The sequence below is a fragment of the Lepisosteus platostomus genome, chromosome 19 (assembly GCF_059453375.1).
Source record: "Lepisosteus platostomus isolate fLepPlt1 chromosome 19, fLepPlt1.hap1, whole genome shotgun sequence".
NCBI classification, from domain to species: domain Eukaryota; kingdom Metazoa; phylum Chordata; class Actinopteri; order Semionotiformes; family Lepisosteidae; genus Lepisosteus; species Lepisosteus platostomus.
In genome coordinates, this window is record NC_142629.1 from 1,436,936 (window position 1) to 1,452,518 (window position 15,583).

At 46.7% G+C, this 15,583-nt stretch overlaps 2 protein-coding genes across 4 annotated transcripts; both read right to left on the minus strand.

Moving 5' to 3' along the window:
- Positions 1–1,039: 1,039 nt before the first annotated feature.
- Positions 1,040–5,767, minus strand: LOC148644806 (zona pellucida sperm-binding protein 2-like). 2 transcript variants are annotated; one of them, XM_088612729.1, is made up of 11 exons: positions 4,337–5,767; positions 4,183–4,247; positions 4,035–4,093; positions 3,923–3,955; positions 3,677–3,838; positions 3,491–3,593; positions 3,208–3,395; positions 2,305–2,443; positions 2,050–2,195; positions 1,808–1,979; positions 1,040–1,145 (listed from the first exon to the last, which is right to left on the minus strand). In XM_088612729.1, exons 1-10 carry the CDS (start codon positions 4,339–4,341, stop codon positions 1,875–1,877), a joined length of 1,005 nt encoding a protein of 334 aa, XP_088468855.1. In that variant the 5' UTR covers positions 4,342–5,767; the 3' UTR covers positions 1,040–1,145; positions 1,808–1,874. The 2 variants fall into 2 exon arrangements, with proteins under 2 accessions (XP_088468855.1, XP_088468856.1); XM_088612730.1 differs by lacking the exon at positions 4,183–4,247 and having other exon boundaries at positions 4,337–5,765.
- A 4,623-nt stretch (positions 5,768–10,390) lies between these two features.
- LOC148644807 (melanin-concentrating hormone receptor 1-like) lies at positions 10,391–15,447 on the minus strand. 2 transcript variants are annotated; one of them, XM_088612535.1, is made up of 2 exons: positions 13,174–15,447; positions 10,391–12,703 (listed from the first exon to the last, which is right to left on the minus strand). In XM_088612535.1, exon 2 carries the CDS (start codon positions 12,691–12,693, stop codon positions 11,737–11,739), a length of 957 nt encoding a protein of 318 aa, XP_088468661.1. In that variant the 5' UTR covers positions 12,694–12,703; positions 13,174–15,447; the 3' UTR covers positions 10,391–11,736. The 2 variants fall into 2 exon arrangements, with proteins under 2 accessions (XP_088468661.1, XP_088468660.1); XM_088612534.1 differs by having other exon boundaries at positions 10,391–12,728.
- Positions 15,448–15,583: the final 136 nt, after the last annotated feature.

Here is a 15,583-nt window from a genome sequence, read left to right on the forward strand (position 1 = left end):
CTCAAAGCTTACTTTACAGGTAATCCCCTTCACCACCACTAGTGTGCAGCCCCACCTGGATGATGTGACAGCAGCCAGTGTGCACCAGTATGCTCCCCACACACCAGCTCTCAGTGGGGAGAGCAGAGTGATGAAGCCAGTTCAGAAATGGGGGTTATTAGGAGGCCAGGATTGGTAAAGGCCAATGGGAAATTTGGCCAGGACACCAGCATTACACCCCTACTCTTTTTGAGAAATTCCCTGGGAAGTTTAATGACCACACAGAGTCAGGTCCTCACTTTTACATCTCATCCAGAAGACGGCACCTTATTACTGCCCCCACTAACATCGCTCCCAGGAATCTCCCCTCCAGCTACTGGCCAGGCTCATACCTGCCACACTGCAGTGGGCTGGCAGGTGCAAGTTATAGGATGACACAGCTGCTGGCAGGAAGGGAACATACTTACAAATACAGTTTTACCTCCACCACCAGTGGTCCTGCTCACAGGATGATCACATCAAGCCATAACTGAGGCCAAGAACGATGCACACCACCACTTGGAAAGCTTGCATCAAAGGTTTCTACTGTTTGTATAGAATGAAATCAATTCAGAAAGGGGTGGGGGGGTCTTTAAAATGTGGCATGAAGTATAGGATTACATCTTGTATCAGACCATTCTTTTTTCAGGTTCTCATTTAGCAAAGCAAATCTGTTGGAAAATAGGTTAATGCATTAAAGCCCACTTGTCAGAACAGAGTTGACATAGCACAGAGCCTGTTGTTCTAGAAGGGAGTCACAGATTTTCAGTCAGGACAGCCCTGCCTTACCCAATAAGCAGCAAGCTAGACTTTTGAGTTTCACACATCTTCTCAGCTTCCAGGAGGGAATGCCCCCCCTGTGGTGACTTTTATTTAAGTTCTGTAATTTAACTTCATTGTTGCTGTTCTGGTTTTATGTATTTGTATTGGAGCATAGATGTAAATAAGCATTTCGTTGTACTTGTGCATGACAAAAACTGAATGGTTAGAAGGGAGATTAAAAAAAAACCTTACACAAAGAGAAAATTATAAAAACACTTTATTATACATTATACTTTACATACAGCATAGCAGCAGTCTGTACTCTCCACCTGTGCAGCAATCAGAGCAGTGGACAGTTTCCAAATCTAAGAGACAAAACATTAAATAATGCAGGATTATGAAAAGGATGAGCCACTCACACAGGGGCAGGCAAGGAGAAGACAGTTTGTTTTCGGAGTCTTGCTTGGCTTTTCCTAAAGCTGGGAATTATTTGACTCATGGCTACAACCATCATGCCACAGATGAGGGCTGTGGCCAAGGTCAGTGTGCTATACATCTCTGTAGTCACACCAGGTGACCGTCGTGTATGGGGGTAAGTCAAGAATACAGTGATAGACTTAAGCCTGGCAACTAGATCATTAAATCCAGACACAAACTGGGAATCTTTTGGTCCAAGTGCACAACTCACCTACCCAAAAGAGTACCTATAATGGAGCTGTCCAGGGCTTCACCTAGATATTCCAGTGAAGGATCTTGGCAGGGGGGAATAAAATAAAAATGGACTGGGTACAGTATGCAGCTCAGATTTAATACCTGGGAATCTACAGTACTTAATTTAAACACTGCCCTCCAGGCAAGGAGGAGGAGGTCAGAACTCCATGACCACTGTGCACTGCCCAGTCTCACCTCATCCTGCCCCAGATCCTCCTGGATCACAGCATCATCTGGGGCTGGCAGTCACAGAGGAGGAGGAATCAGACTGGTGTGTTTGCAACACACAGGCAGAAAGCTCATCTCAAGAACTTACCGGGTTTCTCAGCTGGCTCCCTTCCGCGATGAAGATCAGTGTTGCAGGATGCAACTGGACAGTCACATCACCTTCCTACCCACAGATACAACAGGAGGTGCACCATGCAGATTGTGCCCACCAGGACCAACTCCAAAGGAAGAGTCCAGAAGAAAAGCTGGACCTTCACCATCTAGGGACAGAAAAACAATGCACTGCAGGCCCACAAGGCAAAATGGCACCTAAAAAGGTGAATACATTACTTGTATAGAGTCTCCAGAGCTGCCAACTGTGGCATTGTCCCGAAGGTGATCACCAGGGGGGGCAGCAGCAGCAGGCAGGTCCAGAGCAAGATCACTCCCATTAGCAGACACTTCCTGGACCCTGTTGCCATCCGTGCAGAGCAGGCCTGTAGCAACCCTGATCATTAGTTACAGCACCATTGCCAAGTTCAGCCCAACCCAACTCCAGAAGCCCTGATGGACCGTAAGGTCAGCCCATCTTCTGCCATCGGCTACCTGCAGGACAGGGCTCTTTCCTCTTGCATGGGCAGACAGGCTCGACCATCATGGTGGCCTCCTCCTCTCTCACTGCAAAGGAAAGCTGGACGGCTGGCAGAAAGACCTGCTGTCCTCTTCTGGTAGCATCCACACAGTCCTGCAAGACGGGCAGCAGGAGTGGGCGTGTCTCTTGGACCACACCACACTAACAGGATCGTCCAAAGCACCAAGGAAACAGTGCAGGAGTCGGCTGGGGCCTCAGCCGACCAGCTTAACCCTCTCCACCTCCCAGCTCTTAAAGGAAAGCTGCACAAAATCACAAGCTTTGTGGAAGTACTGCAAATCCCCCATGTTGTCTCAAACCACTGGTCTCACCACGGGCGAGAGCAAGGGTTCACAAGAATGGGATGTGAAGCAGCCCTTCCTGCTCACTAGTCACTGCACCGAGTAAGTTTGCATTACATAAGTGCAGGTTGTGCAGCAGACATTCCACCACAAATCTTCCAACGTGATCTGCATGTAGAGCTCATAAATCAGTGGTATGTCTGCAAAACCATCTCGAAGTTGATAGCAATATTTCAATTGGTTTAAAAGAGATGTCCTCACAAGCCTGCTTGTTTACAGGGTCACAGGGCTGCAACACGCCACCAACCGTTCACTGCCTTGTTCCGAATTGGAGAATATGGTGCCGTGCGTACCCAGAAATGCAGTCGTTTTTTGGAATGCAAAACCTCCAAAATTTACAAGTCACTGTGTACATTTTACTTTTATTATAGTTTGAAACGCAATCAATGCCGATTCTTTCTGACCCCAGAAAAGATTAAAAGGCGTTAATCTCAAGAGCCTTGAGCATTGGGTTGCCACCATCTAGACCTGCAGCTGAAAATCCCTTGTCCGACGGGCAGGGCCACTTGACCTTACCCTCCTCCGTACCAGCGGACTGGAGGCTGGAACGGTCAGGCGCAGGGTGTCCCACAGACGCTGTACTTGAACATCCAGATGCTTCCGAGAGGCCAAGTAGGTCCGGTCCTCAACAGCCATGCTGAGGAACGTCCCATTGAAGGCTGGAACTTCAATCCTGATATCAGTCTCTCGGCAGGTCACTGGCTCTGGAAGAGATTTAAAACAAAATAGCTTCCAAGCGATCAGGAAAGACCTAAAGCTTCTGACCATTAGCAACTAGGTTTTTAAAATAATTGCCAACCTGGTACGCAGAGAAACAAGATGGGCATTTGAAGTTTTGTATAACCAAGATCACATCTTAGCAGCAAATCCGCAAGATACAAGCTCTTCTTTTTCTGGGGTCTCTAGTTTGGGAAGAAAAAATAAAGAGCATAGGCCTACGGGCCGATAGAGTAGCCCGTCAACTGCAAGATACACACAAACCCACCGAGAAGACGCGAAGGCCCTTTGCGCTGTAATAAGCTCTGATCACGGTCTGCCTCTTCCCCGTGCTCAGCTCGTAGCCCTGCGCTCGGGCCTGGCTGAGGGTCAGAGTCCGGGTGCGGCGGCCGTCGTGGACTTCAAGCGACCACTGCGAGCTGTTCGCGACCTGCGGGCAAGGCCGGGGCTCACTGCAGGCGAAAACCGAGCTAACGGGCAGGCTCACCTTAAAGATTTAGAAAACAGAACTTACTTGATCAAGGGGAAGTTTCTGGGAAACGGACACCTGAGTGAAAGAAAGAACAGCGCAGTTATCCCAAACCTACAAATCAATAAGCGCTACGTGACGCATCGTGCATCGATACCTCCATGTACTCTTCGGTACAGCGAGAATGGCCGGCTTCTACCGGTACAGCAGAGGGACCTGTGACACACGAAAACAAAAACACGACACGTGGGGAAAGGAGCACGCAGAACGCAGACCGCCGCGCACGTCCTTGAGCGCAGGTTCACCTGGCTTGACGCCCAAACCCATCCGCCGGAAAACGGTCATCATCAACCAGACCACCTGGACGCACCTGTAAAAACACACAACACCGAGCGACTGCCGCAAAGGGATCAGAAGGAAGATAGCGGTTTAGAGCCACTTTATGCAGTTACGTCTTACCTCATCCTGACAAACACAAGAGCCGTGCCGGAATCAAGCCTAATTCCTTCCTCGGAAAACTGCTTGATAACACGAGCACCTGTTGATAGGGGAAGTCTCCGCAGTCTTTATGGCCGTTAGGTTGCCAGATCAGCTTATCCACCAATCGGCTACTACAAGCCTTAATTAACTCAAAGTTGTCTTCACCTGCGTCAAAGACACTTCATTGGCTCTTTTTAACAACTACCATTCGCTCTGATACCGGCCACCGTACCGTTTAGATCTTTTTTTCCCCCAATGAAATCAGCCTTGAATAAAAATGCAGTAACGCCTCTTCAAAGAGTTTAAACTAAAAAAAAAAAACTGGCACGTAGTTTCATTCGCCTGTGCTGGTTGTTATCCGATTGCAACATTGATACAAATTGACATGATTCCCTTTTCTCTCCAGGGGGCGCTCCGACCCCCCCATTTGGAGATGAGAGGGGCTGGTTTCACGTGTGAAAACACAACGGCTCCTCTGAAGACCCAGCGATCGAGTCCGACTCGCAGGTGTTCCCCGGGAGCTCAGCCGGGCTGCTGTCTGTGCTGTCAGTGCCCCACACGCGCGATGCGCTTTCCTCCCCGAGTGGAACTGTAGGACAGTCACGCCTGTCAGCCAGACCCCAGCTCCCGTTGTCGATCTACACAGCTACCCCCTCGGAGAAGTTCAACCGCCCGGGACGCAACTACACCAGCGCAAGTGACGCACTCAAAAGCGATCGGGACGAAATCGATTCCCCTCGCTGTGTGAAATGACCTCGACGTTCATTGCTGACTGCTTAGGACTGCTTTTCTACCCGGAGTTTTTTTTGTTTTGTTTGTTTCTTCCTACTGGATGTCTTCTGCTGTTGCTTTCTCGTTTGAGCCAGGCAGTCCTGCCTTCCGACCCGGCTGAAGCCATTCAACAAAAAAATAAGGGATCTGCGTTGTCTGTCTGTTTGTTTGTTTTTTCTTGTTGTAAAAGATCACATTGTGGAAGCGGGCTGGATCTGACTTCAACCTCAGATTCGACGCCCTCTCGTGTTGTTGAAAACTGTATACCCTATGCAGGATGAGAAGAGGAGCTATTTAATCTCTTCCCTCTAACCTATATTACTCAGAAAACGCTTCTCCCTCGCATCCCTGTTAGATATTTTCTAGTTTTTATTTCTCTTACACACCCCCCTCCCCCCCGACAGGTCCGTGTCAGTTTGCAGGCGGCTGCCGTTGTATTGTGTATTTCGGGGATTTCATCTAAGAATTACCTCCAATAATTTATCTTTCACCCGTATCTGCAGCGTGGCTTGTGCCGGTGAGCCTCGGATTTGAACAGATCGGAATGTGCTCTCAGGCATGAAATTGTCTCCGGCACCCACCCGCTCGTGTGTTTGCTCACCCTGGGGCTGCCGATAGCACAACCGCCGGGCATCGCCGTCTTAACACGAGCCGACCCCCCCCCCCTTGCAGTGCACAATGCTGCTTACTGCTGCGCGCCTCCAAGTCTTTTCTTATCCTCCCCTGCTTCAATAAAGCTGTTTCGTCTCCGCCAAAACAGAAGGCTTTACTTGTCGTCGTCGCCGCCCCCCACGTGTCTTACTTAACCTGGGCTGAACGGGATGTGCTTTTATTTTACTGTCTTTCGCGATACTGGCTTCCGCAGCAACCCCGACAAATAAAAGGAAATTTTAGCTTCGTTCCCGAAGCCATCAGCCTTGCAAACGGCGACTGTAAACGGAGTCTGTTGGACAGAGCCCACGAAAACCTACCCCCACAAATCTGCAGGTACTAATACACCCGAAGGCTCCACAGGCGAAACGTTGTTTCCTCTTCTCTTTTCAGCATGGAATAAAGTTTACTTGTTCCTTCCTAATGCGACACACTGCTACTTCCAATCACTTCTATGGTCCGTTTGTTATTATACAGTACCCGTGTATACTTCTTCTTAGCGTGTTTTTGTTTGTATTTGTCTTGTGTTGTATGTGGCACCGCTCGCTGCTCAAATTGCCCCCGGCCTCTCGTGGTGAATAAAGTATTCTGAATTCAATTGAATTGAATAACGAAACTGCTGGAAACGCTTTCACTGAAAAGGTCTACAGAAGGTGGTGCTTCATAGCTCCCCAGAACGGCGACACTACAGTGTGGCGATGACGGACTCCATGCCGGAACCACAGCGGCTCAGTGGGCCAAGGGGTCCCCCGGGGTTCTGTAGCCTTAAGCCCAACCCTCAGCTACAAAAGCTGAAAGTATGTCCTAGGTAAGGAGAGATCTGACCCTGCGTAGTCACTCCCGAAAGCTGTGGTTTTCAAAGCCCGTTCATCGATCGCTTCTCTGAAGACACGGTTCCCAAGACTGACGGCTGTAACTGTCAAACCTGTAAGGGAGACAAGCGGCCTCAACAGAATTTGTCCCCGTCGCAATAAAGTCACTACGGAAGCGCATTGCTGCCAGCCACCAAGGGAAAAAAAACCCTGGCCTTATCTCATAATTACGAGAAAATGAGTTCTCGCCTACTTCAGGTGATCACGCTTAGAGCACAGTTGTCAAGTGATACCTATATCGCTACGTGCGGACTACAGTTTTAAGCAGTGCAACTGATAACTGTTCATAACGGCACCATCATTGCTTTGATCTCTAAATCCCACAAAACGGGCCCTCATGCTTACAATGATTCGGTTCATAATTGCCAGATTTCATTATGACTAAACCCCGGTAGAAAGTAAATCCGCACAAATTCTGCAGCGGTGGACACTGACACGGTCATTAAACCGAAAGTGCCTGCCAAGCTCACGGAGGCTTCTAGATGCGTTCAGCGCACAGCGTAACAGGTTGTACAAACACTGAAGTAATCATTGATGTCTCGTAATTACGAGATATTTCTCGAAATTTCGAGACAAGGGGGCGATTTTTCCCCCCTTGGTGGCATCAATGCGCTCCCGTAAGTGGCAGATGATAGGCGTTGTTAAAGGTTTTTTTTTTTCACGTAGTCATTGATGCAGGCTGTTTTAATGAATAGCAGGATGCTCTAGGGGCCATAATGAATAACTATGATTAACTGCTTTTCAGAGAGAGGTTGCTCTTGACTGGAACCTTTCTACACACCTGGGATTTCATGAATAAGTCAGAGACTTTTAACAATAACCTCATGCTTGCATAGAATCAGTCAGCATTATGGACAAAATTGGATCCATTCAGAAATAATTGTATGGTCTCCCTATCTGTAGAACCACATTCACAACAGGATTTTTAGATTTGCATGTATTTTTTCGTGCTGTTTTTGAAAGCAGGAATGGATAACCCCTACAGCAGTTTCAGCCCTGGCTGTCAGGACCACAGCTCTGGTGCGGGGGTACAATTCCCACACCCCTTTCAAAAAGCTGCAGACAGCAGGTCCTCTCAAACAAGTAAGTGAGCTGCTGTTACAGGTGTTGCTTGTGACTGACTTGACCTTTTAATGATCCCATTCCGCCTATAGAAAATGTCCCCCACAATACCTTGCGATATAACGCCGCTATTCTAAATAAGAGTGAAGGGACCGCAACTAGAACGATGTTGGTGGGTGAAGTCATAACGAGCAGCTGTCCGATAAGTGATCCAGGTTGCAAAGAACGGATTCAGTCAAGACGGGATTGAAATATTGGCTTTGTGTTTGATCCGCCGAACCAGTGTGGCATTGTGTGTGTGTGTGTGTGTGTGTGTGTGTGTGTGTGTGGGGGGGGGGGGGTGGGGGACTCCCGCCTCACAGCTCCTGCAAGCTGGGGTCGAGTTCAGACTGGAGCACCTTCTGTGTGGAGTTTGCATGCTCTCCTCAGGCCTGTATGAGCCCCCCCTGACTTACAGTGACTAGGACCATTGGTATTTGTAAACTGTCCTTGGGCTTGTGGTCTATGATGGGCTGACCTCCCATCTAATCTTATGTTGGTTAAGCCTTTGGGAATAAGTGGTGCTGTGACAATGAATAAGAGAGGTCATGGCTCATCTATATGGCTGGATTTTAGCAGCACCTCACCAACCCCCCCCCTCAGATTCCTGGTATAACGAGTCTGAGCTGTAAGGGACAGTAAGGGACACACTGAGTCATGAGGCAGACAGCCTCAGCCTGAGTGGGGATCTAGACGGGCATGACTCACCTCGGCGCTGCGGTGCTACATCTCAAATCAGCCTGCTCTGTGCGCCGGTCGACTCCTTCCCCGGCCTCCACCAGCGTCACCAGCGGATGCACGGCGAGTCTCGTTAGCCGCAGCAGAGTGACTCCGGACATTTCTAAATGATCCAGAAAAATGCTCTCTCATCCTCTCTGCGGCAAGCACAGGGCATACTATTTAATTACAAATGATGTAAAGAAATACTATTTAGAAAATTAATTTAACTGTGTGGTTTGCCTTCCCCACCTGCAAATATTTTCAAATTGAACAAAATTGACTTCAATTAAATCTTATCCCCTCTTTGGATCAGGCCATGAGGTGGCAATGCTGTAATGATAATAATAAAGATAGCAGAAAGCATTTTATTGAAAGTGATTAAATCAGCAATAAAATGAAAAGCTTTGGCATATTTCTCTTTCTAGCTGTTAGAATAAACTGCATAAAATGCTTCTTCACCTGCTACTGTTATCTTCAATGGTAATAATGTTGGCTGTAGCTTTTTTTAGTAGTAGTTTGCATAACAGCCTGATATCTTTTCACACAATGGCAGTGCTTTGATTGGCAGTTCTGTGTCACAGTTTTGTGAATGAAAAACCCCACTACGAGCCCCTCTGTTGGATTTCATTGATGAATTGAGTTCTAGCACGCATTCAACTACCTGCAAGAGGTTTTTAGGTCTGCTATTGTTCTCCTAATTGCTCTTTTGCTACACATGACCACATTCAGCCCTTGGATTTTAGCATAATAAAAATGCATTTCAAAGCTCGAGGATGGAAGACCTTCCCCCTGTATGAGAGCTACAGGCACACAGAGTTCGGTCCGAGGAATGCATTTTCATGAGCCGCACGTTTATTTCAGGAGCTGAACAAACAATCAGATGGCTTTCCTTTATGAATGAGGTCACTGCAGGTGTCTTGGGTTAACACAGTATAGAAAAGGAAAGAAAGGGACTATTAGAATTTCAAAGGGTGGAGTTAATTAAGGAGAAACCTTCGAGTGTGCGAATCAGTCAGTAGCTCTATAACCAGTGTTTTGTTAAACCCATAGTTTAACACTGAGAGCTGCTCCCTGCCATTAACTATTTCTGGACACTTTCTGAGCTTGTAAATTAGAAAGACACATTTCCTATGTCTTAGCAAAAGGACAAAAGAAATGCATTGTCCGTGCATTGAAATGTAGTGACCTCCTATAGACCTAGATTGTTTCTGACCGTATTTTAGCACATTTTGATAAGTCTGTTTGGCCACTACTACAACTGCTAATAACAAGCAGCACATGAAGAGAAAAGTGAACTGATCCTGTTGCCTCCAGCTTCTCGGATGGTAACAGGATCAGAACAAGCAGGCTGAAAATAGATGGATTATCTCAGCCTCCAGTGATGGATTTGTAGCCTTTGCACTGTTTGTGATGCCTGTCTGTGTAATAAAAGAGAGAAAGAGAGCTGCAGTTCCCTGCTGGGCAAACACCCCATCTTAATTCCCTTCTTCATTGGTTAGCCCCAGTAACTAACAGACGCACATCTGCCTGCTCTCCTCAGAAACAGCTGGTGGGAAGGATCTTCTCAGCAAAAAGTCAGTTTCCTTTCAATCAGACTATTTTTATCATGACCAGCTTTCTTCGGAGCACCCCACACCACCCCCTCAGACACTGTTACCTTCTTTGATTTCCATGACTCCCTGTTATTGATTTGCCACATGCTGGGCTCTCCCTGACTGTTCTTGTCTATTCCTGCGCTGCAAAAACAGAAGTTCTCATTAAAGATCTGCAGAAGGAGAAACTGTTTTGAATCACATATTTCATGGCCTGCTCTTGGCAAGGAGGCTGCTCAATCCCTGCCGAGCAATGCTGTCCGTGGTGCTGATGTTTGCCTTGTAAAACGTCCCCGCTTACTGTCAGTACAATGCTACTTCACAGAGCTGTTTCATTTTTTTATTTGCATAATGAATTCACACCTGTTTCATAAAGCAAGAATACAGTACAGAGGGGTGAGTGATGTGAATTATTTAAGACTGAAATTCAGATTAAGCAGGATAAGATTACAATGTTTTAAAAATCTCTTTAACAGTTAAGATAATAAATAACCTTTCCTTGCTTTAGAAACAATCATTTGATGAAATAAAGAACTTATTCATGTCGTTGAAGTGTTTTAAGAAAATCCAGTCCAGTTTCGCTGGTCACACTACAGCACAAAGCATGCAACATCCTTAAGGATAATTACATTTCTGAGACGGTACATTTCACAGCGGAAACATCAAAGACACTGTATACACCTTTACATAGGGCATAAAAAGCTTTCAAATGGAATACTGCAGAAAAGAGTCACAGAACACTTACGTTTAAACAGAGACTTAATCTTTTAACTGTTACTATAATAATTGTTACTTTAAGGTCCTGACTGTGGAACAGTATTAGGCATTTCAGACACAATATTACAAAACAGATGTATTTTTTGAGTATTGATAATGTATCTAAAGCCTTCACTCTTGATTCTCCGATATTAAACAACTTTATCAATAGCTCAGCTCAGGCCAGAAAAAAGCAAGCTTTCCATTTGCGATCTTTATTTCATATGGAGCAGAATCTTCTAACTCCTGATCGCTGTAACTCAAGATGAATAATACACAAGCAGCCAAGAGGAAGCGTTGCAATAACCGATCCTCCACAGTTCCCCATTAAATCTAAATGGGTTACTCATTGTCAGGGGTCCTCTTTGCTATCATCACATGTGCCTCTCTACAAGGATTGCCTGTTAATTAAACAGGATATCCAGAACCTCAATAGAAGATAGCTATTAAATTGTCCAGCATGGTGTTCTCCCAGTGTTCGTGTGGGTTTTCGCTGCGTGGTGTGCTTGTTGGTGTCTGTGTGTGCCCTGCCACACAGGATTGGTGTCCTGTCCAGGGTGTACCCTGCCACGGGCCTGTAGCTTGCTGGAATAGACTCCAGCTCCTCCCCTAACTGCATTTTCTAAAGCAGTTAGAAAATGGATAGATGGTTAGACTGCTGTAAAACTGTAGCGGCATAAAGATTGGAAAAACCTTGCAGTGAGAAGAATATAACAGAGGAAAATACATTAGACAGTATAAGATGCTTTCAAAGCAATGCACCAGCAATGGTTGCCGTCCAAAACGAAAACGTGCAGCGATGCTCTCGCACTTTGCATAATCAGGTGTCTGCTTAGGCGTGAGTTCATCTTCCCCCCAGGCTGAGAGTGCCCTGGCCGACCCTCCAGAGCTCTCGGTTCCTCCGGCAGAGCTGCAGCTACCGCCCGGTCACCGACACCAGGTGCAGCAGCTGTGGGTGGTTGTCCGAGGAGCGCTGCCTCCGGCCTCTGGCCGGGCTCCGCGGCTCCTCGTCCACGGGCCGGACGGACACGATCAGCCTCCTCCTGAAGGACTCGCACAGCACGATGTAGATGAAGGGGTTGAGGCAGCTGTTGGCGTAGCCCAGGCTGATGACGAACCGGTAGGCGTAGTAGAAGGGGAGGGTGGGCTGCTCCAGGGCCAGCTGGACGAGCTGCAGCACGTAGAAGGGCGCCCAGCAGCAGAAGAAGACCAGGCAGATGGTTATGGCGATCCGGGTGACTCTCTTGGTCTTCCGCCTGGCGCTCCTCTGGGTGGTCAGGGCCTCCGAGGACGACATCCGCAGCAGGATCCTCCGGTAGGCCACGGAGATGATGGCGAAGGGCACGGCGAAGGCCAGGAAGAACTGGTACAGGGTGTACCAGTAGATGTCCGTCTCCGGCCGCGGCAGGCGGATGCCGCAGCCCAGCACGCCCCCCGGCAAGGGGATGAGCCGGGCGTACATCCACACGGGGGTGATGCTCAGGAAGGACAGGAGCCACACCAGGCAGATGACCCGCACGGCCACGGCCGGGGTGCGGAAACGGGCGGAGGCCAGCGGGTAGACGGTGGCCAGGTAGCGGTCCAGCGTCATGGCGGTCAGGATGTAGGTGCTGGTGAACTGGCTGTTGGAGTCCAGCGCGGTGATGATGGTGCACAGGGACTCGCCGAAGCGCCACACTCCGTTGCCCAGCAGCTGGTGGATGAGCAGCGGCATGCCCAGCAGGAAGAGCAGGTCCACCACCGACAGGTTGACGATGAAGATGTCCGGCACGCTGCTCCGGCACCGGAACTTGGACTTCTTAAAGACCGTGACGATCACGACGATGTTGCCTGCAGTGCCCAGCAGGCAGATGATGCCAAATACCGTGGGCATGAACACACTGCTGTAAGCGACATATTTAATTGCATCTGTAAGACATTAGATAAGCTTAGAAATCTGTTTGGATAACCATGCATTTAAAAAACAATGCACAGCAGCCGTTGTGAGCACAGGCGTCTGCAGCAACACAAATATATATCTATACCTCATTTGAAAGATAAAAATATATCAAAGATGGAAAAATATTCAGTACTAATGTATTTCAACAGGTTGTCAGGCAAAATATCTGGCACTGAATCTTAAATGATCTAATATGGAGAAGCCGATCTCAAATTTAAAAACATACACAGAGCACTGCACATAAAACTTTGCAATGCTAGCTAGTAATGGTGCAAATAATTAACATTTATAATTTAATAATTCAAGCATAAATAATACTTTATAATTCTAATAATAATAATAATAATAATAATAATAATAATAATAATAATAATAATAACATTCTTTATATTTTAAAGTAGTACTGTAAATCACCTGGATTTGACATGTTCTGTGTGACGAATGAAGTGTTGTTCTCGGTGTCATTCAAACTATCGGTGAAATCCATAACTGCAGTAAATGTCTTTTCCTCCCCAGTGCAAATCAGAAATCCTTCTGCCGGAACAACACTGGTCGCTGTGCTCGGCGGTGGAACTGTCCCTAACCAGCCCGCTCGCTCGGCGGGGCTGGGCGTCTGCAGCTCTTCACTGGAAGAGCACCTCCAGCAGCTCCAGCAAACTTGGTGAGGAGCGAAGCATTTATGTCACACCGCGTAATAGAGTGCGTGAGATCCCTGGGACCTGCTCTTCAAACAAAACAGAACAGCCTTCTCCAGCTCCATTTCCAAGCATACCGGTGACACATTCTGGCAACGAAATGCGTTATTAAACACCACCGCTGGATTCGCTTGAGTTAAAGACTACTACACTCTGGGTTAATACAGATATAATCAATGACTGTGATTCACTCCTAGAGCCGATCAGAAGGATGAATGGAATGGAATAGAGAACGAGAACAGACCGCACTTGAATGCTTTGTAGTGTAACAATACATGGCGCCTTTATTCGTGTCTTACTATGCGATCGAAGGAAAACAATGCGGTGACGATTTTGGCCCTGCCATTGGTAAGACAATTCCTGTCTGAATAGAAGTGATCCATATAGGTACATTCCTTCTTCGAATGGCGAGTTTTGAGCCTGTAATCGCACGTTTTAGGAACCAATAAGCGGGTGTCCCAAGAAACAGGCTCTAGTTCACTAGCGACTGCGCGATCACATTTGATCAAGCCACTGCATTCGAAAGCGCTAAGTTTCATCACTATCTCACAGCTCACTCAAAGGGCTGCCTGTCTTTATTTGCCTTTTGTGTTTAATGTTAAAGTAACAGAGATCAGGCGATGCTTATCTCCTGTATGATGATGTCACCTGCGTGCAGTTCCTTAGTACATGTTTCAAGCAGCACAATATACCCGCTAAGAAATGAAACTGGGGATACAGTAATAGGGAAGTATTTTGGAACCGCCGATCTGAAGACTGAAGTGCAGGTTCCAGTGGGGATACACCGCCTTGTCTTTGAACAGGAAAGGCCCACAGAAAAACCTCAAGAAGATTTAAACAGGTATTTATTTTGCAGTAATCCGATTCCTTCTCTATAAACACGACTTGGTTTTGAATTGAAAAACCTATATACTATGCAAGAAGCATGTGCAACATATTTCAGATATTTCCAATGGAGCCCCTATCATTTTCATTACAAACCAGTGACATGAAAGTTTGTTGCACTACAAGCAACAATGTCAAGCAAGAATATTCTTTAAATGCACTTCTCTGTGTTAAACAATATATATATATACACTCTTCAAAAATACCATCTCTGATCATGGAACAGTGGGTTTATTCCATGCTGTACACCTGAAGAAGGCTCCACAGCCCAAACGTTGCGTTTCCCTTCTTCTCTTTTCAGCAGTTACCTGTTCCTTTGCAGCCTACACATGCTGACGCAGCTGCCCACCTGAACTGCTTATGACTGATCTTGGTATTGTACCTGTCAAATAAGGAAGGCAGTGAGTCTGTGGTTTGTCGTGTATACTGTATATCCAACAGCTCAGTTTTGAAGCCTTCTTGATATGCTAATGTGTGTGTCTGGGATAGTATTTCTTGGACAGCTTTGCTCCAGTGAGATACCAACACTGGTAAATAGAACTTCTGTACTGGCCTGCGATGTCAATTGTAACCTCCTAAAAAAACTTGGAATCGGTGTCCCTTTAAATATTACTTCAAAGACATGTTTTGCGATAAGTATTTCCTTAGATATAAATTACAAGCTATACGGTGACTCATATCTTCCGGAAGAGTGAAAACCAGCAATTCAACGTGAAGTCTTTTTGTTTGCTCATAGCACAGGACAAAAAGTACAGATAAAGAAAATTCACATAGTAATGTCAGCTTGCCAAATCACAATTTTTTTGCTTGTTCTATTGTCCTTTGCTGTCGGTGACTCTTCATAAATCATAAACCAGCATTGGGAAGACTACAGCAAGGCAAGAGTGTTGTAGTTAGCAGTTTTAGTGATCAACCAAGAGAATTCTTAAAAAGAAAGATCCAGGAATAAAGGTAAGGGCTGCAGAATACATTCGTTACTTGAGAGAATGTGCCAGACCACACTGAGCACTCCTTGAAGTCTGTGCCCTATGCCCAGACACACCAGCATATACAGGCAGGTCACATATTTAATTTGACCTTCTTGTATCATGAGCACAAGCTGGACAGAATGCTGAGAGACTACAAACCAGCTATCATGGCTGTGAATCACACGGAATAGTAGAAAAGCTTTCATCCAGGTGAGGTTCTCTTCCTTAGAAGAAGGGAATCAGAAATAACTGACCAAACAGTGAAGACAAAAAACA